The sequence below is a fragment of the Rhinolophus sinicus genome, chromosome 17, assembly GCF_057876585.1.
Source record: "Rhinolophus sinicus isolate RSI-liver-muscle chromosome 17, RSI-T2T, whole genome shotgun sequence".
NCBI lineage: Eukaryota > Metazoa > Chordata > Mammalia > Chiroptera > Rhinolophidae > Rhinolophus > Rhinolophus sinicus.
Window position 1 is genome coordinate 183,125,091 of NC_142517.1, and position 22,785 is coordinate 183,147,875.

Sequence of the window (22,785 nt, forward strand, 5' to 3'; positions counted from 1 at the left end):
CCCAGATAGATGGGGTCAGGGGCGGGGTGAGTTGTGAGAGGTGGCCCAGAGCAATGGCGGCGACCACCACCACAGCCGGTCCTGCTTCCACGGCTCCCTCCCCTTTGCCGGAACTAGTTGGGCTGTGAATCTGTGTCTGGGTCCACAGTTCTCAAAACAGCAGAATTTCTGTTGTTTTGATCTGACACCACTACTGTTTCACTTCTAGCACCGGGCAGGTGGGGGCGGGGTGAGCTCTGGGAGGGGAGGGAGGGGGCGGCTAGTCTCAGTGCCTAAGGCTCCGTTCTCTGCTCGGCAGTGCGGGCTTAAACCACCGTTTTCAGCCTTTTTCCCTCAGTCTTTTCTCCGAGGTCTCTGCCGTGAGCGTTGGGTTCAGCCGTGTTACATGCTGCCCCCTCAGCCCTGTGGGCCATAAGCGGAGCCCTAGCAGTCTGAGTTCCTCCCTCTCCCGCAGCTGCGGTAGTTCCGGGAAGCGGCGAGCTCCGCGCACTGAGCGAGGTCTTCGTCCTGCGCCCACGCGGCTCCATCTCCGCGCACTTCTCCCTTTCCTCCTCCCTCCACTCGCGCAAATCTCCAACCTGTAGGTGATTTCAGTCGGTAGTGGGCCTCTTCGTCTTGCCTGTCTGCTGTGCAGGGAGTTCTTTGTGGAGTTTTTGTTGTTCGATTCTTTGTTAATTCCAGGGGAGCTTTACAGAGGCTCACCTCACTCCGCCCTATTTTATTCTTTTTATTGATGCAAAAGGAATTTTTTAATTTCTTTCTCTGAGATTTCATTATTAGTATATAGGAATGCAATGGACTTTTGTATGTTGATTTATAAATTTCCCTCTTAAAACTGCTTTTGCCATATCCCAAAAATTTTGGTAGATGTATTTTCATTCTCATTTGTTTCTATGTATCTTTTGATCTCTCCTCTAATTTCTCCTTTGACTAGGTTGTTCTTTATAAGTTTGTTGTTCAATCTCCACATATTTGTGCTTTTTCCTCTTTTCTTTCTGCAGTTGATATCCAATTTCAAAGCCTTGTGATCAGAGAATACGCTTGGTATGATTTCAATCTACGTAATTTTGCTGAGGCTAGTTTTATGTCCCGATATATGGTCTATCCTTGAGAATGTTCCATGCACACCAGAAAAAAATGTATAGTCTGATGTTCTAGGATGAAGTGCTCTATAAATGTCAATTATGTCCATTTCATCTAATGTGTCATTTAGGGATGACATTTCCTTATTTTCTGTTTGGATGATCTATCCATAACTGTCAATGATGTATTTAGGTCCCCTACTATATTGTGTTTTGGTCAATTTCTCCATTTAGTTCTTTTAGTAGTTCCTTGGTATATTTCGGTGCTCCCTGATTGGGGGCATAAATATTGATGACTGTTATGTCTTCTTGTTGTATAGTCCCCTGTATCATTATTAAATATCCATCTTTGTCTCTTGTTACCTTTTTTATCCTGAAGTCTGTTTCATCTGATATCAGTATGGCTACATGTGATTTTCTCTGGATACCATTTGCTTGGAGTGTCAATTTCCACACTTTCACTTTGAGTCTGTGATCGTCCTTGTAGCTGAGATATGTCTCTTAGAGGCAACATGTTTTGGGTTTAGTTTTTAATCCATTTTGCTACTCTGTGCCTGTTTATTGGTGAGTTCAGTCCATTTCCATTTAGGGTGATTATTGATATGTGAGGATTTCCTATCATTTTTGTATCTTTGGTTTTCTGGTAAGACTGTGTTTCCATTGTTTCTTTGCTTTTTTGTTGTTGTCTAGTATTTCTGTGTGGTGGTATTCTGTGATTTCTCCCTCTGTTTCTTCTTTTATTACTTTATATATTTCAGTTCTGGATTTTTTTGAGGAGTTACCCTTAAGTTCATGTAAAAACAAGTTTCATATTTAGCGTATTCCATTTCTTCAGCATGCTTACCTTCTCCATTCCCATATTCCAGTTCAGGCCTTTACTCTCCCCCCTTTTATGCTTTGGTTGTCACAAATTATCCCTATTTATGCTGGTCGAATAGCTTCCTTCAGTATTTCTTGTAGTGCAGGTTGTGTGTTAGAAAATTCCCTCAGCTTCTGTATGTCTGAAAAGGTCTTAATTCCTCCTATGTATCTAATGGATATGTTTGCTGGATATATTATTCTTGGCTCATAATTTCTGTCTTTCAATAGTTTGAATATTTGAATCCACTCCTTGCTGGCTTGTAGAATTTCTGCTGAAAATCTGATGATAATCTAATGGGCTTTCCCATGTAGGTTACCATCTTCTTTTCCCTGGCTGCCTTGAGGATTCTTTCTTTGTCGTTGATTTTTGTCAGCTTCAATACAATGTGCCTTGGAGAAGGCCTGTTGGGGTTGAGGTAATTAGGTGTTCTATTTGCTTCTTGGATTCGAGGATCCAGTTCTTTCCACGAGTTTAGGAAGTTCTCGTCAACTATTTGTTTGAATATACTCTCTGTTCCCTTCTCTCTTTCTTCTCCTTCTGGCATACCCATTATTTTAATGTTGCTCTTTCTGATAGAGTCAGAAAGTTCTTGTAGAGTTCTTTCAAGTCTCAAGTCTCTTTCTTCATACATCCGTGTCATTTCTAGATTTCTATCTTCAATGTCACTGATTCTTTCCTCCATCTGGTCAACTCTACTACCTAAGCTGGCTATTTCATTCTTCATTTCTTTCACTGAGTTCTTAATCTCCAGAAATTCTATTTGGTTCTTTTTTAAAATTTCAATCTCTTTGGTAAAATATTCATTTTGTTCTTTGATTGTGTTTCTGAGTTCATTAAACTGCCTGTCTGTGTTTTCTTGCATCTCTTTGAGTTTTTTTCAGACCTGCAATCTTGAATTCTCTGTCATTTAAGTCACATATTTCCATGTCTTTAAGTTCATTTTCTGGAGACTTTTCGCTTTTTTTCTGAGCTGTCTTGTTACCTTGGTTATTCATGGCTATTAGTGATTTATTATTTCTCTTTCTAAACTTCTACAGGAGTGAGTTCTGCAACAGGTTGATAGAGGCCTTTCTTTTGTTTTCCAGTACTTGTTGGTAGAATGTTTTATTTTCTCTCCGACTGCAGTCTTTTATTCTCTCTCAGGCTGTAGTGTTATATTTTCTCCGCACTATTCCGGCTTCTCGCACAATGGGGGATCCCCTGGAAGGCAAGCTTCTCCTCTGTTAACAGTTCTGGGTCATAGGGCACCGCGTCCCTGTGGGGATGCAGAGAGTTGCTGAAGTTCCAAAGATCTTTCTACATGAGTTTCAGAGCCCATGTTTTTCAGCAGTTCTATTTACTCCTGCAGGGATCTACCCAGATAGATGGGAACAAGGGTGGGGTAGGTTGTGAGAGGTAGCCCAGAGCAATGGCGGGGACCACCCAGCCAGTCCTGCTTCTGTGTCTCCCTCCCTTTTGTGGGAACTAGTTGGGCTGCAGACCACAGTTCTCAGAACTGCAAATATTCTGTTCTTTTGATCTGACACTCCTACTGTTCCACTTCTAGCATTGGGCAGATGGGGGCAGGGTGAACTCTGGGAGGATAGGGAGGGTGCGGCTAGTCTCAGTTCTAAGGCTTCTGTTCTCTGCTTGGCAGAGAGGACTTAAACCACCGTGTTCAGCCTTCTTCCCTCAGTCTTTGCTCCGAGGTCTCTGCCGTGAGCATTGGGTTCAGCCATGTAATATACTATCCCGTCCTCCCTGTGGGCCATAAGCGGAGCCCTAGCAGTCTGAGTTCTGCTCTCTACCACAGCTGTGGTTGTTCTGGGATGCAGTGAGCTTGGAGCACTGAGCTAGGTCTGCATCCTGGGCCCACATGGCCCCATCTGCACACTTCTCCATTCCCTCCTCCCCTGCACACGCAATTTGCCAACCTTTAGGTGAATTCAGTAGTGAGTGTCTTTGTCTTTCCTGTCTGCTGTGCTGGGAGTCCTTTGTGGAGTTATTTCTGTTTAATTTGTTGTAAATTCCAGGGGAGATTTCCAGAGGCTCACCTCACGCTGCCATTTTTATGACATCTCACAAGCACTTTTCTAGTCTTTGCTGGCATTACCTATGTGTTGTTCCATTGGCCAAAGCAAGTCACATGGCCAATCCCAGAGTTAGTGTGAAACCACTCAAGGGCATGAATAGGAAACATGGCATTATTACAGCCATTTATGCACACAATTCTACTGTAGTTCAGATTTGAGAAACTAATTTGAGGACAGTTAAGAATAATGAAACATTATGTAAGAGTAAAAGAAGTTTGAGTCAAAAGAATTTTGTCTCACCACTAACAAATCTTGTCACAGGGCTCATAATAGTACCTACTATGTTTCAGGATTACTGTAAAGTTAATTGAGATCATACACTTAGCCTATATCCTGGAGCACATAAAGTATTCAATAGTAGTTTCTATCATTATGATTATTGTTATTATCATTATGTATATATATTTACATTTGCATTTACATATTTATAGCCATTTAAGTAATTGTTTCTTTTTCAGAAGACTTTCTTCATGTCAGGTGTATAACAAAAACACATCTTCACATATAGAATAAGGATATATCTTTGAAATTCTTTTTATTTTCTTGTCTTTCAGATTAGAGAAATAAACATGTATAAGAGAATTAGTAAAACAGCCTTTAAGGAGATGTTTAACCCAGAGCCCTTACAAAGATGCTGGAAAGAATGTCTGGAGAAATCTTCATTCTATGCTAGGAAACGGGCCGCTGAGGAATTTAACAAAAAGAATTACTGGAAGAAAAAGGGGCTCTCCGTGATCCCCATGAAATTTTCCATTGGGATACCCCAGAGCTACTATAATCAGGTGAGGTTAGGAGAAATGTTTGTCCACCAAAAACCCTTCTCCACACGACTAGCTATCTGAAAAAGTCAATCGTGAGCAACTACATATGATCCCCTCTCAGGAGAAAGAAGAAACTGGGGCAGTTTCCTATAGCAGGAAACAATGTGGATTTAAGCAAGAACTTGGGGACCATGGGTATCCTCAGGGAAGACCTGGTGTCACGCACTACCTGAGACCTCAGAAAGCAATCAACTGATAAAATCCAGCTCAAGGGGTCTGGTCTTGGGCAGCGCTCCGAACATGAGTATTGAGGTATGAGGTCAAATTTCAAGTTCATGAAAGAATAGGGGGAAGCAAGAGGATCCCTTTCTCTCTTTCCTAATTTCTTAATGATGGCAGTAGGGTCATTTGAAGACAGAGCTTTCAAAAACACATGAGAATAGGCAGAGTTTCCCCATTCACACAGAAATCCAGAGTTACCATATTGAGGTTCCATGACTATTGTGCTTTCTGTTAAGTTTCACCTTAAACAGTTTTTTGTGGGGTTCTGTTACTGAGTCTGCCTTTTATTTTGTTTTTGTTATTATTATTTTTGCTTCTATCCCCATCAATCTCTGAAATGTCCCCATAAGCAAATCTTTGCTAAGGAAAGAATATAGGCCTCCTCATGGTGTGGATGAGGGGTGCCCAAGCTGTCTCTTATCAAAATTATATTCTGCCACAAGCTTCCTCAGAGTCCACTGACAAGGTAGCAAGCAAAATGAGGAGGGAGGGGAAGGCCACGAGCACTGCACACTTGGAGCAGATGTTCAGTCTTGCCCCAGGGAGTACTTCTGAAACAAGAATAACAAACAGACTCCCTTAAAAAGGAAAAAAGAAATTTGTGGACTCTAAATGGTTTCTTAAATTATTTAATTTAATGTTATTTAACCGTGTATAACCACAAAGCAAAAATAAGCTTCTTATAGCTCTTATGCCTTTATAAAATACAAATTTGGAAATTAAATAAAATAGTACTGTAAGTGCCAGTAATATTCAAAATAGTAACATTAACTTAATATGGTAGATGATGTTGCTTTTCCAAAACTAAATATTCACAAAGTGATGGTGGTTCTGGCTTTTGATGCACTTCAAGTCATTTTGAAGTCTTTATCCTAAATGTTTGTGTGGGGTGTCCCACCTTTTGTCTCTAATATGCCCCATCAATTAAAGTAGTCCTACTTGATGCTTGTATGATCATGAACATAAAATCTAACATGGGCTCTGAAAGCATGCGGTAATACCCTTTGATACATGGTCATCCATTACTCTTGTTAAATTGCCATGAGATGGAAACACAAAGTTTAAAAGTTCCTACAGAGAACTTGATGGTCCTGAGACTACAGTCTCAGACCCAGGAGACTGGCTTAGCTAAATTAGTTGACATTTTGAATGTGTGATAGCAAGGACACTTGTGTATCCTTGTGGTATCAACATGGAGATAGAGGTCCCAAGCAGGTAGATGCAGGATGCTGGGGCACATATGTGAGCATATGATGAGGACTTCTCTAAAGAAAAAGTCTAATAATTTGCAGAACCACCTGACATAGCCCAGCCTTCCCCCTTCATCCCTCCTTGGTCCGGTTCCTGAAGCCACATGCCTAACCCCACAGAGGGACAAGAGCAGCTAGTTTGAAGGTGGCAGCATGGCATGGGTGTGGAAGATGCTGGGCTCAAGTTAGATGTTGTGGGTTCCATTCCTGACTTTCCCATGAACTTGGTACTGGGTTTGGCCAAGCATTCTCCTCCCTAGGCTTCCATTCCCCCACATGTAAAGTGAAGAATTTGAATTAAATCAATCGATGCCAAACTTGGCCAATCATCAAAAACACCTGAGAGCTTAAAAAAAATATATGGGCATCTGGGCTCCACCTCCAACTTTCTAATGAATTGGAATTTCCAAAATTTGGCCATACCACACCCCCACCGTAATTCTAAAGGTCAGAAGTATTTGGAAACTATTAAAACATCCCAAGGTTCTCCCCGCTCCTCTAGTATCCAGTGAAAGTTGTGCCTGGAAATTTACTCATACAGGTTCCACTTACTTTAAAATTAATCTTTACGTGCAGGGAGGAAAGAATAATAAAATATTGTACAGGTTGGTGCTTTGGAGAGGCAGCTTCCAAGGCAACCACACAAGTCCTCCAGGTGGGCAGGAGATGGTGGGAGTAGAGACAAGCCACCATTCACAAACCTACAGTGCTGGTTTTCAAGTCTGGGGGATATTGAAAGCAATTGTCTATGGCCAACCATAGCTTTCTTCTCCAATAAAAACAATGAGAGATTGGCTCAATGAAGCAAAACCATTCCCTTGCAGCCTCAGCTAAACTCACAGCAACATTTGGCCGCATCAGTTTCCAAACTGGTATTATAATTATTCCCCACCAGGCTGCCGCTCTAGTCCACATCTATCTCGATGGTTCTGTCTTGGTGATTCATGGTGGCTGTGAACTTGGACAAGGCCTCTACACCAAAATGATACAGGTGAGATAAGTACCCATTTTCTCTATGGTGGAAGACATGCCCTGTATAATCACTTTAACAGCTTTTTTCTGTTGAGCAGGAGAAATACTGTCACACTAAATGCACAAGTCAATTATAAGACTCATTTTGATATCAGACACACAAGACTGCAGGGGGCTGATGGAAGTGGGGGCGTTCAAATTGAGGAAATATGTTATATTGTTCTTTCTGCATACTAAAGAACCAAGTCCATAGGTCCTCTGAAACATATGATTCAAATTTTCAAAATAAAATACTTTTCAGCTTTATGGCAACTGCTCAAAGCACTATGGTATTAATTCACATCTTCACTCGAAATGAAAGCATTGAATAGGATGAGAAATTATGTCCTTAGGATTCAGTCTCCTTAGGAACTCCACGTGATTGGCTGTTATGTGTGCTAATTCACAGAAGTCGTTGAAAGAGCAAGAGATTGTTTGCAGTAGGAAATTTTCTCTTCTAATATTAAATAAGAATTTGTTGAATATGAAATTTGAATAAAAATGTGGGTAGGTGGGGGCGAAACTTTTCTCTCAATGAGAAATATAGAGAAGACATGTTCTTTAAGGAAATAATACCATTTAATAGTGTGTTTGGAATTAGGAAATCACAAAAATCCACAGGGCCTTCTTTGAACAGATCTGGCTTCTTTACAACAAAACCCTTATGCCTACAAAATGTCGCACGAAGGAAACATAATCTGCTAAATGTCTATACACCGCAGAAGAAGATGAAGGCTAAACAATGAGACTGTATGTATCTTCTAGCTTGAAGGGACTTCAAAGTTGCCTGTATGTATATCATACTATACTAGATGTCTCAGAGTGACATACTGCCACGTGGATTCTATGAAACTGGTGAAAGAGCAAGAAGATTTCTTCTTTGAATGCACAAGAAGATGCTTTAGTTGGCAACATAGCTGTAGAAAGCAATGTATCTTTTACAGTGCCATTTAAAATCTTCAAACTTAGAATCTACATGTAAGATCCAAGATGCTATCTTAAATGTTTGTTCCTATAAGACAGCCAAGTTTCATACTCAGTTAAAAAAATAATTTTAAAGTTTTCGATTGGAGAGTAAGGGAGGCTTAGAGTCAGTGAAATAAATAATGTTTTTCTCTGCTTCTTGCAGGTGGCTAGTCGAGAACTGAACATCCCCTCATCGTATATACACCAGTATGAAACGAGCACAATCACAGTCCCCAATGCTCTCTTCACAGCGGCGTCAATGGGGACAGACATCAACGGAAAGGCCGTGCAGGTGACTTTTCTCCCATTTCTCAGTCACCCAGGGACAATGCTGGAAGGATCCTTGTCCAGCCCCTTCTTTTATGGAAGCTGAAACTGAGGCCAGGAGAGGTCAAGTGGCTAGTTCTAGGTCACTGAGCTAATTACTGGCAGAGCAGAGACTCCAAAAGTTTGGAGCTCCCTCTGTGGCCTTCTTCTGCCCTCCCCTTGCATAAAATCTACCTATAATTTTTCTAATCACTCTAAGATGACTAAAAATCCCTTGATCACTTTTACTTGCAGAAAATATCCCATTTCAATAATTGAAGTGTGCAGTTCGAAATTCCAAAATGCACTTCAAATTGCAGTGTCTCTGCTACTTCCCTGCTTGGACCTTCAAGTGGAAAGCAGGTGGAGTGGCTTCTCTCCATCCCTCACTGTACTTTGTCCCCTCTCCCCACCCAGTTTCCTAGCCTACATTTCAATACTAAATAATAAATCATTAAATAATGAGAGAGAGAAAGAGAGAGGAAAGAAGGAAGGAAGGAGGGAAGGAAGGAAGGAAAGAAGGAAGGAAGGAAAGAAGGAAGGAAGGAAGCAAAAATGAAAGAAAGAAAGAAAGAGAGAGAGAGAGAGAGGGAGGGAAGGAGGGAGGGAGGGAGGAAGGAAGGAAGGAAGGAAGGAAGGAAGGAAGGAAGGAAGGAAGGAAGGAAAGAAGGAAGAAAGAAAAGAGAAAATGAAACAGTGACAGGTGTTATGAATCAAAATAAAGAAAGTTATGAAAAGAGAAAGTGCAAGAATTGGAGCTGCCGTCTTAGGCAGCAGGGAATCCAGGCCAGGCACTGACTGGTCATCCGTGAGCCTGGTCCTGAATGCAGCAAGGAAAGAAGCCATGTCGGTGCTTGGGAGCAGAGGGAGCTCGCTTACTGTGCTTAAGGAGCTGCAGGCAAGTGAGGGTAGCTGGAGCAGAAAGAGCAAAGGGGAGTGAGGTGGGAGAAGAGCTAAGACAGATAGCTGGGGGTGAGGTTGGGGTGTAAATGCTCATTGTTGAAGCTGGGTAAAGCATTTAAGGGGGAATTGTACTATCCTCTCTACCTTTGTGTATTTTGAAATTTTCTATAATGCAAAGGAAACTGGACAAATTAGTATCTGGCATTTGGAGCTTCAATAGGGGGAGGCGACCCTACCAAGGAATGTAAGGTGAGAGAATTCACCACACAAAGAAAGCAGTTCAGGACATCACAAAAGAATTACAAATGTTCTCTGCAATACCTCACTTTCTTAAAGGAAAACTTACCTCAGGAGAGTGTCAGACTGTTGTGTGTAAAGCTGTGCACAGGAGTATTGTGGTCAGGGCACGATAAGGGGAAGAACATCTGATATTTGGACAGGCAGGAACTGTGCTACTTGGGTTTGCCTTGGACCTGGCCCTCTTTTGGAAGGCGTCCATTTGTAATGGGGTCAGTGATTGAAAACTGAATGTACCAGCAAAGATCGATTTATGAACACTGGGATCTCGCTAATGCATGAGAAGCCGGAGACCATAACCCAAAGAGGGGATGACAGAACAGAAGGAACAGAGATGAAGAGAGGGCATGAAGAGTGTTCTAAGGCTGCGATAAATAAGTCAGGGCACACATATAAACAGATTTGTATTTGAATTCAGAGAGGAAGCCAAGCTGGGGCCCACGGACACCCAGGGGTTGGCAGCTATAATCTCAGGGGATCAAGATGTCACAGCAATAATTGAAATTGAAATTTAATTGAATTTTCCATTTCAATTAAAACAAGCACCTTTTGCATCGTCAGCATGACGTTTTATAAGTGGAGTACTGCCATGAAATCTCTTTGCCTACATTTGGGACCAAGAAGTATATTTTGTATCAAGGCAACAAGGGCAAGACTTTATACGTGAATGATGTTGTCTTGAAGAGCAGATGATAGCAAGGTATAAATGCCAATGAAAATTGAATAGCAGTTTAAATAAGAAGAGTGGAGAGAAAATTGATCCATTAGCTTACACGCCATAGGCACGGTGAACTCCAAAGTATGAATGCCACAGCAGTGAAGACATCTTCTGTATTCCAGGCAGCAGTTTAGCTCCAGAAAACATGAATGACGATTAATGTTGTTATTTTGGTTTTTATTGATATATAGGTTGGTCTACACACTTTGTCATTTTTGTTTTGGCTTTATCGCTATTAAAGAGCTATAACTCTAAGAAGACTCAACCTAGATTTATGTCAGCATGTACTTAAACCACATTACAATAAACATAATTTTAACACTGCAGGGTCCACAGGAATACTTGCTTCTTTCCAAGGTGTTCCATGTTTTACTCAAGTATAAGAAAACCTGCCTTGAAGACTAGGAAGCAGGTTCTTCAATGGAACATCAAATTGATTGACATTTGACATTTGAATTGATTTTTAGCTATTTAACATGTTGCTATTCCCCGTGGCTTTTATATCCTATGCCATTTGAAATATTTATTTTTAGAATGCCTGCCAAATTCTCATGGCCCGTCTTCAACCAATCATCAGGAAAAACCCTCAGGGAAGATGGGAGGACTGGGTGAGTGTTCCCCTCATCATCCCCACCAGGAAAAGGCAAGTACATCCTGTTGGGTACATGCCCCAAGCGCATGGGCTGGCTGGTGGTGTCCATTCAGGAAACGAAGTATTTATCAACATGCACTTCTGCTTTTCCAGAAGAGTGAAAGCGATGTCGGTGTCCATTAACACTTGCCTTTATCTCAGAGCCTAATTTCTCACAGAGCCTGGTAACAGCATTGGCTCGAAAGTAAAAACATACTGGCCTTGCTGCCCCAGCTCTGTCACAAGTTCCTGTGGGATGAGTTCCTCCTCCGTGTCTCAGAGCCTTGGTGTTCTCACCAGAGCAATGGAGATAATAGCAGTCCTAATAGCAAAAGATTACTCTATTTTCAATAATTATTCCAATTATCACTGGTATTGTTATTCCCAGCCCTACCCAGTTTGCTCCAGCAGGAAAGCTGACACATTATATCTACTGAGACAGCCAATCGGATTCTTTGGGAAAAAGCCGGTTAAAAAGGTACACGTACATATATGCACACACATACATATGTATACATATATGTGTGTATATGTGTATATACATATACATCTTCCTGTGTACGTGGCTATGCACATAAGTACATGAATATGGCCTAGCCCCCTCCCTAATTTAAAAAGCCGAAAAGGGTGAAAAAATAATAACCTTTACACTGTGCTACTCCAAAAACTAGAGGATCCCAGAGCACAGCTAGCAGCTGCCTTTAAGCACCTCCCTTGAAAAGCAAGACCTATGGCTTTTACAAGGTGTATTGTGCTCGAGATGAATGTGGCTGCAGTGAGCAAACAAGAGGAGGCAAGCTCAGCGTGGAATTTTTCATTACTTTTCCTAAACTTATATTTCTTTGTAACCAATCATGCCTTCCAGATTGAAAAAGCCTTCGAAGAATCCATCAGCCTGTCAACGACTGGATATTTCAAGTAAAGGACGTTTTCACCTTGGTTTAGATCATACTTGGGCAGAGATGGTGTGCGTTCATCAATCTGAACAGTGCCTGGAGCGCACTGCGGCGCTACTGTGCCCGGTGTGAAACCTTCAGTCATGGGTCCTGGGGGTGGGGACGGAGATCTGGGGGTGGAGGGGCCAGGGACTCCTTGGGGCCTCAGCTGTTTACCAACCAGGAGGGACACACATCTGACCCATCCCAGTAACTGTATGCTGGAGAGTAGGGCTCAGACACCAATGGACCTTCTCCCCATGTCCACAGTGGTACTCTTGCCTCTCTGATCACCACAGTCCCCCTCACAGAAGGGGAGACAGGCCTTCACCCAGGGGGTAGGAGCTCTGTTCATCCCCAGGACCCAGAGCACCACAGGTGATCAGACCACTGGTGGGGAAGTGCCTTTTCTTTCACTCCTGATTTCTCTTCTCAGAGGCTACCAGACAAATATGGACTGGGAGAAGGAGGAAGGTCATGCTTTTCCGTATTTTATTTACGGAGTTGCCTGTTCTGAGGTTGAAGTCGACTGTCTGACCGGGGCTCACAAGGTAAAGAGCAACATTGGTGTTCACCTTCTTCATAGTTGAACATGAACATGGATGCATTTTCTATGCTGTGAACAATAACCGCCCTGATCCTGCCGGTGGAAGATCCAGGGACAGGTAGTAAAGATCTATTTTAAATCAATAATATTAACATTTTCCATGATGTATTTTCTCTTGGCACAGCTCCTTAGGACTGACATCTTCATGGATGCTGCTTTCAGCATAAATCCAGCCGTGGACATTGGGCAGGTGAGTGATACCCGACCACCCCAAAGGGACTTTCGGTCAATTCCATTCAGAATATTATTTCCCAGAGTTCTCCAAATGGCATTTATACCTGGTGCAAGTGTTCTGCAATGTGTATTATATTACACACACCAAAAAAATTGATTAAAAATTGGAAGAAAATTTAAGAAAAAGTAAACAATGGTTGTCTTTGCGTGGCAGGTATATGTGTGAGTTATCCTGCTTTATAATTCTCCATGACTTCTAGTTAATTAATGTACAATTGATTAACATTTATAATTAGTAGCATTATATAAATACATAATAAAATTACATTAATATTCAAATTAATATTGAATTTAAATAGACTGAAAATTTTAGAGAAATATAAGGAAAAAAGAAATACTTAAACACAATTTTTCCCCTTTGCTGAATTTTTTACTTTTTATCTTGCAGATAAATGAAATTAATGCATCCAAAGCCTTTTTTTTTTAAAGGTGAAAACATTTTTTGTTGTTGTTGTTTTTTTAATTGGGGAATACTGGGAAACAGTGTGTTTCTCCAGGGCCAATCAGCTCCAAGTCGTGTCCTTCAATCTAGTTGCAGAGGGTACAGCTCACTGGCCCATGTCAGAATCGACCGGCAACACTGTTTTTCAGAGCTCGCGCTCTTACCAACTGAGCCATCCCACCGCCCACCCACAGCCTTTTTAAACTTTAAGTTACAATCTTTCCAGCTATTGGTGTAGCTTTGCTTTTTTTTTTTTTTTCTCTAGCCTTGTTACTCAAAGTGGGGCCAACGGACCTGCTGCATCACCTCACCCCACACCTGCCCACCAGCTCCCAGGTGAAGTGAGGCAGCTGGTCCACAGCCTAGACCTCAGTAGCTGGACAGGTTGAGCAGCTTGGCATTAACCCTGACAGACTTGTGGTACTTTCATCTACCAACAGCTCCCCGCCCTCCTAAATCCTAAGAGATTGGTTTACCTAGATTGGCCATTGGGCTTTCTGAGGAAAAATTTAACTGTCCCCTAATGTTCCTCAAAATGTGGTCCTCAGACTGCAACAAAAGCACCTATAGTGTTTATTGGAAATGTGGATTCCTATGCCCACCCAGGCGCAGACTTCTCCATCATAACTTTGCTAAACTGGGACTTGTAATCTGCCCATTTAATCCGTACCTGAAACTCATCTTAAGTCTGTAAAGTTTGAGAACCAAAGCTAGCCTCAGGCCTCAACTCCCTTTCCCCTTCCTAGCCCCTCCTCCCAGCTTGTTCCTGCCTCTTTATTGCTTAAGCAAAGGCAAAAATATAGATGTTATGATAGGGAAAACACTACGTTGGTCCCATTGGAAAAGGAAAGAAAACCAGAAGTGTGTTAGACTGGAACTCTTGGACCTCAGTCTTTTCCTTTAGGGGCAAGCATTTGGAAAGACCCACATGTAGCATCTAAATTTGTTTACAAATCAATAAAATGCAAACTGTGACGTTCCTTCAATTTGTTTAACCTCAAGGCAGACAATCCCTTAAATAGGACCTTAAGCCTTTTTCCCTAGGATCATAATAATTTGCAATTAAAACTCAACATGGCTTTTAATAAAAAAATATTTAATTTAATACAATTATTTTTTACAACCCACCTTGTTTAGCATTCATCTACTCTCCATGGTAATTTATAAAAGAAAGTTAACAAATCCAAATATTATAATAAATAGTGTCTTGATTCCATTTATTCTAGTTCCTGTGTCTTTAATGTTAGCTTCTTTTTCTTCTAATTCAACAGAAGTTTGTTGAGAATTTATGTACCAGGCACCATGCTAAGTACACGATACAAGAAGGCCAGGACTCAGTATACTTATAAATTAGTGAGAGAGAGAGAGTGAAGCAAGAGCAAAAGTGAGAGAGTTGAGCAAGGAAAATTCCCTCTGAGTGCCACCCTGATGGGGGAATGGGTTCAAATGCAGTGAGCCCGGAAGAAGCAGTTTCTAAATCCATCCAGGAGATGGTGGCAGGATTCCAAAGGCTCCAAAGAGGCAGTTATGCTTCAGCTGGAAACTTGGAGGGTGAATAGGAGTTTACCAGGTGGACAAGCTGAGCTGGGGAGCAGTGAAGAGAGTCAGGGACAACTGCCTTTACAAAGACTTGGAGGTCAGAAGGAATCTGGTGAGCTTGGAGGGTTCCCTGGAATTTGACAAGTGTCAGGTCCCTGGAATGCGGGATAGCTGGGCAAGAAGAGCTAGGAATGAGGCCATGCAAGAAGAGCTAGGGATGAGGATCTGGCAGGCACCAGATCCTGAAGGACCTTTTGTAAAGTCTGTCATAGAGCTTTCCCAAATGGCTCACTATTGCGCAGAACGCCATGTGCAGTCCCATGGGAGTATTTATCCAATCAATATCTTTTGCTTATAAACTGGGAAAATTTTGTCTGTAGGTTGAAGGAGGATTTATTCAAGGCATGGGATTATATACCACAGAAGAACTGAAATATTCCCCAGAAGGTGTGCTTTATTCTCGGGGTACAAATGACTACAAAATCCCCGCTGTCGCTGAAATACCAGAAGAGTTCTATGTCACTTTGGTGCATTCCCAAAACCCCATAGCCATCTACTCATCCAAGGTAAGAACTTGAGATCTCTCTATTCGTTTGCTAGGGCTGCCATAACAAAATATTTGACTGGATGAACTGAAAAACAGAGGTACTTTTTCTCACAGTTCTGGAGGCTGGAAGTCCAAGATCAAGGTTTGATTTCTTCTGAGGCCTCCCTTTAGCTTGCAGATAGCCACCCTCCCACTGTGTCCTCACGTAATCATCTTTCTGTGTGTGCACATGTCTGATGTCACTCTCTCTGTGTCCTAATTTCCTTTTCTTATAAGCAATCCCAAAGATCTCATTTTAACTTCATTGTCTCTCTAAAGAACTTATCTCCAGATGTGGTCATGTACGCGGGTACTGGGGGTTAGGACTTCGGTTAAACACAAATGGTCTGAAACCAAAGTTGGAGTACCCTACAGGGCACCAAGGGCTTTGGTCTTCTTGACCTGGGTGGAGGAACAGGAGTTTTTAGTTGCCCTGCTATCCTGATGTCCTGGGGCATTTTCATGGGTGAGTCTGAGGAGGACCCCACACACAAATTGGCATGAGAGGAATCAATTCTGGCAAGTCAGACACACTCCACTCTGAGGACAATAAAGCCAGAAGAGGTGACTGAGTGTGCATGTGTGCGTGCATGTGTGTGTGTGAACACAAATTAGTGCTAAAACAACCATGCATTTCTGATGGCCTTTTGCACTCCTTCTCAGGGACTGGGTGAGGCCGGAATGTTCTTGGGATCCTCTGTGTTCTTTGCCATACAAGATGCAGTGACTGCTGCCCGAAGAGAAAGAGGGTTGACCATGACCTTCACCCTGAATAGCCCAGCAACTCCTGAGTTGATTAGAATGAATTGCATGGATCAGTTTACGGAGATGGTAAGGGTCGTGAGGAGAGGCTCCTGTTGTAATCTTTCAGGTTCTTGGCGTAAATTTGGTAACCATGACAAACTTTACAGGGCAGGTTCATCTCTTCCAATGAAAATTCTCATTTTTCCTCCACTTGCTTCTACCTATATGCGTCAAAGCAACTGCAAAGTGAGTGAACCTCTCTAAATGATGGTTTAATTGTTTTTGACCCCAAAGAAAAACACACCTAATTCAGTCAGTGTTAATAGCAAATGGAAGTGGTAGGTTATTTCTTTAAACATTTGGTTGAAATGCAGTTGATGTGATATTTTAATTACCTCAATAACCAAATTAGATTAAATAGAGATCTGATCTGGTCAATTATTTGTAAAGTATCTGTTAAGCAAACTAATAAAAATAACTTAAATTAAAATATCAAGTCACTGGGTATACATTAATAGAATATAGTTCCATTTTCCAGCTGCTAAAAACATATCTGGAACTATCATCAGAGACTATTCCTGTATTCAGCTGCTTACTGCAGCCCTAAATGAGTGGCTGGCATAAAATTAGATTGTACTTTATGCCTTTGAAATTACAGGGCCTCCGAATAAGATGCATCTTATTCCAAACATAAGTAGTTTATGAGAAGTTCATCACCACCAAACCAGTATTACAAGGACTCTTAGAGGGACTTCTTTAAGATGGGAGGGGAATTAAGGATGGGTGAAAGGGGAAGGGACTAAGAAGAACAAATTGGGTGTTACACAGTTGTCATGGGGATGTAGAGTATAGCATAAGGAATATAGTCAACAATATTGTAATAACTAGGCATGGTGCCAGATAGGTACTAGATCGATCAGGGTGACAGATGGGAATGGGGTCAGGGTCAGGGTGAAAAAGGTGAAGATATTAAGAAATACAAATTGATAGTTAATACAGTAGGGGGAATATAATCAACAATGTTGTAAAGATCAGGTAAGGTGCCAGACGGGCACTGGACTTATCAGGGGCATCACGTCATAGACTGTGTAGATGTCTGACAAATGCGCTATAGACCTGAAGCTGAAGTAGAATAGTATTGAATGTCGACTGTAAATATACAGGTACATATAGTCACAGGCTGTGGAGTACAGCATAGGGAAGACAGTCAATGGCATTGGAACAGTTCTATACGATGTCAGAGGAGGAGTAGCTTGGGGGTGGGTTATCACTTTATGAGGGGTTTAAATGTCTAACTATTACATTGCTTTGTACACTTGAAACTAGTAAAATAATAGTAATAATAATAATAATAATAGGGGCAATAAATTGATCCAAAAAAAAGACATTTATGAGAATAAGGAGATTTATGACTCAAGGACTGAAAGAAACATGAAAATTATGATTTTGATAAGGATAAAGTGGACATTGATTTGTTCTTTTTTAACAATACAATTTTTCTTAAATACAATTTTTCTCATATAACAGCATTTTTTTTTAAACAAGACACAAATTTATTTTTCAGAAACAGAAAAAAGTTCTGGAGCCCAAAGCAGTCCGATAATGCCATCAGGGATGTAGGTTGCTTCCCTGTTCCTGTTCCACTTTCCTCAGAGTGTGGCTTTCATCTCACGATTACAAGATGCTGGGTGCACCGCTGATGTCATGACTGTGTTCCAGGCAGGAGAAAGGGATAGAGGCCAAAGGCCCCAGGGGCACACCAGCAAAATTCAGACCCCTTTTATTTTTTAAGAGCTGTGAATTTCAGAAGCTTTTATTTTGTTGTGATGATTAAACAGATTTTCTTCCTTGACCTGTTTATTAAGGTTTTTGTTTTGTTTTTTCATTTTTTCAATTATAGCTGACATTCAATATTATATTAGTTTTAGGTGTATAGCATAGTGGTTAGACATTTATATAAATTACGGAGTGCTCTCCCCAATAAGTCTAGAACCCGCCTGACACCATACATAGTTATTACAATATTATTGACTATATTCCCTATGCTGTACTGTACACCCCATGACTATGTCGTACTTCATAATCCCTTCCCTTTTTCACCCATCCTCCCAACACCCCTCCCGTCTGGCAACCATCAGTTGGTTCTCTGTGTCTGTGAGTCTGTTTCTGTTTTGTTTGTTCACCATAACAATGTGTCATTAGTAACTATCTTCCTTCTGTTGATCTTTTTCAGATACCCAGAGATGATCCTTCAACATTTACACCTTGGTCTATCCGTGTGTCTTAATCCTACATTTTCCTTAGAAAATGAAAGAGTTCGTGATTGACCTTAACATTTTCAACATTTTGGAATTAAGAGAAAGGAGAGAAGGGAGGTTTGATGCTGCTTTTTGGTGTTAGATAAAGAGGGAGGGAGGGCAATCACAGTGGGACAGGAACAGGGTTGTTAATATTGCAGACATACAAGTGGTGTGGGGGGTGGGAGGTGAGGGTAAGGGGGATCAAATATATGGTGATGGAAGGAGAACTGACCCTGGGTTGTGAACACACAATGGGATTTATAGATGATGTAATACAGAATTTTAACCTGAAATCTGTGTAATTAACAATTGTCACCCCAATAAATTAAAAAAAAAATACATTGCAGACATAGAAGAACCTTCTTCAGTCATTCAACAAATACTTATGGGGCATTTACTCTAGGGTAGGTACCTTTTTAGGCCCAGGGATATAGTGGTGAGTTGAAAGTAATGTCCCAGACATCATGGAACTTACATTCCAATGTGCAAAGCAGCTAAAAAGGTGAACAAGAATCCATGTCAGGTAAACATGAGTGCTATAGATGGAATGAAATGGGGTGGTACAGAGAGCATGAAGGAGGTGCTACTTCAGACTGGGTCATCAGAAAAGAACTCAGACTCAAATAAGAAGGCATCAGCCATGCCAATGTCTGAGAAAAGAGAAGTTGAGGCAGATTGCAGAACATACAACAATGCCTTGGGACAGGAAAGAATTCAGCACTTTCAACAAGCAGGGAAAGGGCCAATGTGGCAGAGATTACAAACAAGGGAGAAAGCAGTTGAAGATGTGCTCAGAGAGATGGGCGGGGCCGATCCCGTGAGGCCTCCATGGAAAGGATATCAGGTTTTGCTAAGTGTGACAGGAGCCATTGGAAGGTTTCAGGTAGAGAAATGACAGGTTTAAGCAGAAGAATTATGATGAGAAGAGTAGTTTGATTGGGGCAGAAGATTATTTTTGAAGAGCAAGAGAGTCTAAGGCCAGAAGCAGGGACAGATTGTGGAGGGATTTACACACTGGGCTAGGAGTTTGCTCGTTATGTTCTAGACCTCAGAGAGCTGTTGGGGGTATTTTTAGCAAAGGTGGCATAATCAAAAATCTGACTTGAAGACCTTAATTCACAGCATCATCTCCAACTTTTCCTCTCATGACCTTGTTATGTATTTATTCAGCAACTATTTAACACATGTGAAACTGCCACATACACACCCAAGTACATGCACATGTTCGTAAACACTCATCTCCATAGGTGCATGAAGATGGGACCTAGGTATTAGAATTGTAAAGAAAGTTGGAAGCTGATCAAGGAAGAATCCAAGATGGAGGAATAGATAAACACTGTGCTTGCCTTCTCCAGTGACCACATTAAAATTACAGCCAAATTATCGAATAATCAACTTGGAGAACCATCTGAAGTCTGCCTGAACAGAAGTTTTATAACAAAGGATATAAAGAAGAAGCCATGTTGAGAGTGTTAGGAGAGGCAGAGAGGCGAAACAGGTCAGCCCCACACCTCCTCGTGGCAGTTGAGAATTCGGAGGGATATCTCAGCCACGGAGGTTCCCCACAGAGGAGGAAGGGACCCCAGCCCCACACCAGGTTCCCCAGCCTGGAGTATTTATGCTGGGAAGAGGCTCCATGGCATCTGGCTGTAAAAAAAACAGTGGGCATTCCAATTGACCGGATTAGACAGAAGGCTCCAGGAAACCCAGATGTACCCTTAAAGGTCCCACTCACAGACTCACTCACAGAGACTCAGCCTGGGCTCTGGTGGAGGGATAATGACTTGGGAGGTGTCAGAGACATACAGGAAAAGACTGAGTTGTGTGACGTCAAGATGAGGACAGAGTGAGTCACCATTTTCCCTGTGTGGAGTCCTTCTCCTGTGTAGCCAGCAGGTGGACACCATCTTTCCTGTGTTGAGCACTCCTCCACACAACCAAATCTGAATTTGTATTGGCCTGGTAAGCTCCGCTCACTCCACCCTGGTCACTTCCTGGGACCCACAACAAACTCGAGCAATGCCAGAGGCATTTTCTCAGCTACTGTGTTTCCCCAAAAATAAGACGTAGCTGGGCAATCAGCTCTAATGTGTCTTTTGGAGCAAAAATTAATAAAAGAGCCTGTCTTATTTTACTATAATATAAGACCCGCTCTTTAATATAATATAACATAACATAAATAATAAATACTGGGTCTTATATTAATTTTTGCTCCAAAAGAAGTATTAGAGCTGATTGTCTGGCTAGGTGTTATTTTCAGGGAATGAGGGTAGCAGCCAGCCATGCCCACATTGCACTCTTTTTTGGACAATGCTCAGGGATCCGTGGTCACCAGGTGGGCGGCAGCTGGTTTCAGTGTGCTCTGAGACTTTTGCTGAGAAACTCCAGGCTCAGCACTGGCACCAAACCAGACCACAGCAGAGCACCATCCAATTAGCCCACAAGTGCAAAGAGCAGTCTCAACAGGAAAATCCCACTGAGGCAAATCCCATTCCACAGGGTAAGCCCCCCTCACAGCAGCCCATAAGCTTTGGATATGACCAAAGCCTACAGCCAGTCAGTCTGAGGGTCAATCCCACCCACTAATGTGCTAATAGAAACCAAGGTTCAAATGTAATAGTAGAACACACACAACCCACACAAGGGACATTCCTGGAGCACTCGGAGCAGGTGCCCAGGGAGTCTGTGCCACTGGGCCCCACAAGGGCACATACTACATAAAGTCACCCAGCCAAGACTTGGAGATATAGCAGATCTATCTAATACAAAGAAACAAACATAGAGAAGCAGCTAAGATGAGGAAACAAAGAAATACATCCCAAAGATAAAAACAGGAGAAAACTCCAGAAAAAGAACTAAACGAAAGGGAGACAAGCAACCACCGAGACAGAGTTCAAAATAATGGTTATAAAGATGCTCAAGGAACTTAGTGAGAACTTCAACAAAGAGATAACAAGCAAGATAATAATAACAACAACAACAATAATAAATAAGTAAATAAACCATAAAAAAGACCCAGTCACAAGTAAAGAATAAAATAATTGAAATGAAGAATGCACCAGAAGGAATCACCAGCAGACTAGATAAAGCAGAGGACTTAATCAGCGACTTGGAAAATAAGGTAGCAGAATACACCCAATAGAAAAAGAATCCAAAAAATAAGGATAGTTTAAGAGGCCTCTGGACAACACCAAACATAACAACATTGCATCATAGAAGCACTAGAAGGAGAAGAGAGAAAGCAGGAAATTGAGAACCTATTTGAAGAAATAATGACTGAAAACTTTCTTCACCTGATGAAGGAAGTCCAGGAAGTGCAGCCAGTCCCAAACAAGATAAACCCAAACAGGCCCGCATCAAGACACATTATAATTAAAATGGGAAACGTTAAAGACAAAAAGAGAATCTTAACAGAAGCAAGAGACAAGCAGTTAGTTACATACAAGGGAGTTCCCATGAGACTGCCAGCTGATTTCTCAACAGAAACTTTGCGGGCAAGAAGGGATTGCCACAAAATATTCAAAATGATGAAAAATAAGGACCCACAACCAAGACTACTCTACCCAGGAAGGCTATCATTTAAAATTGAAGGAGAGATATACAGCTTCCCAGACAAGAAAACACTAAAGGAGTTCATCACCACCAAATCAGTATTACAAGAAATGTTAAATGGCCTTCTTGAAGAAGAAGTGTGTGTGTGGCAGGGGGGTGAGAGGGGTGGAGGGGGGGGAAGAACATAAAAATGAATCATAAAATGACAATAACTGTGTATCTTTCAATAATCACTTTAAACATAAATGAATTAAATGCTCCAATCAAAAGACATAGGCTAGCTGAATGGATATGAAAACAACACCCATACATATGCTGTCTACAAGAGACAAACTTCAGATTGAAAGATACACAGACTGAAAGTAAAGGAATGGAAAAAAATACTTTACATGAATGGAAACAAAAATAAAGCTGGAGAAGCAATATTTATATTGACAAAATGGACTTCAAAACAAAGGCTATAACCAGAGAAAAAGAGGAATATTACATAATGATAAAGGGATCAATCCAAAAAGAGGATATACCCCTTGTAAACATTTATGCACGCAACATAGGAGCACCTAAATGTATAATGCAAATATCGACCAACCACAAAGGGAGAGCGCAACAGTAATTCAGTCATAGTAGGGACTTGAACATCCATTGACACCAATGGACAGATCTACCAGACAGAAAGTCAACAAGGAAACAGTAGCCTTAAATTAC

General features: G+C 41.5%; 1 protein-coding gene across 1 annotated transcript in view; it reads left to right on the top strand.

Moving 5' to 3' along the window:
- LOC148754892 (aldehyde oxidase 4-like) overlaps positions 1 to 18,648 on the top strand; it is a 66,187-nt gene extending 47,539 nt beyond the window's left edge. Inside the window, exons 25-34 of the mRNA XM_088794366.1 lie at positions 4,571 to 4,798; positions 7,205 to 7,300; positions 8,450 to 8,578; positions 11,044 to 11,118; positions 12,007 to 12,059; positions 12,513 to 12,627; positions 12,808 to 12,873; positions 15,279 to 15,464; positions 16,148 to 16,315; positions 18,462 to 18,648. Of these exons, the coding sequence (XP_088650492.1) occupies positions 4,571 to 4,798; positions 7,205 to 7,300; positions 8,450 to 8,578; positions 11,044 to 11,118; positions 12,007 to 12,059; positions 12,513 to 12,627; positions 12,808 to 12,873; positions 15,279 to 15,464; positions 16,148 to 16,315; positions 18,462 to 18,515 (1,170 nt within the window). The 3' untranslated portion in view covers positions 18,516 to 18,648. The remainder of the gene's footprint in view (positions 1 to 4,570; positions 4,799 to 7,204; positions 7,301 to 8,449; positions 8,579 to 11,043; positions 11,119 to 12,006; positions 12,060 to 12,512; positions 12,628 to 12,807; positions 12,874 to 15,278; positions 15,465 to 16,147; positions 16,316 to 18,461) is intronic.
- The last annotated feature ends 4,137 nt before the right edge of the window (positions 18,649 to 22,785 follow it).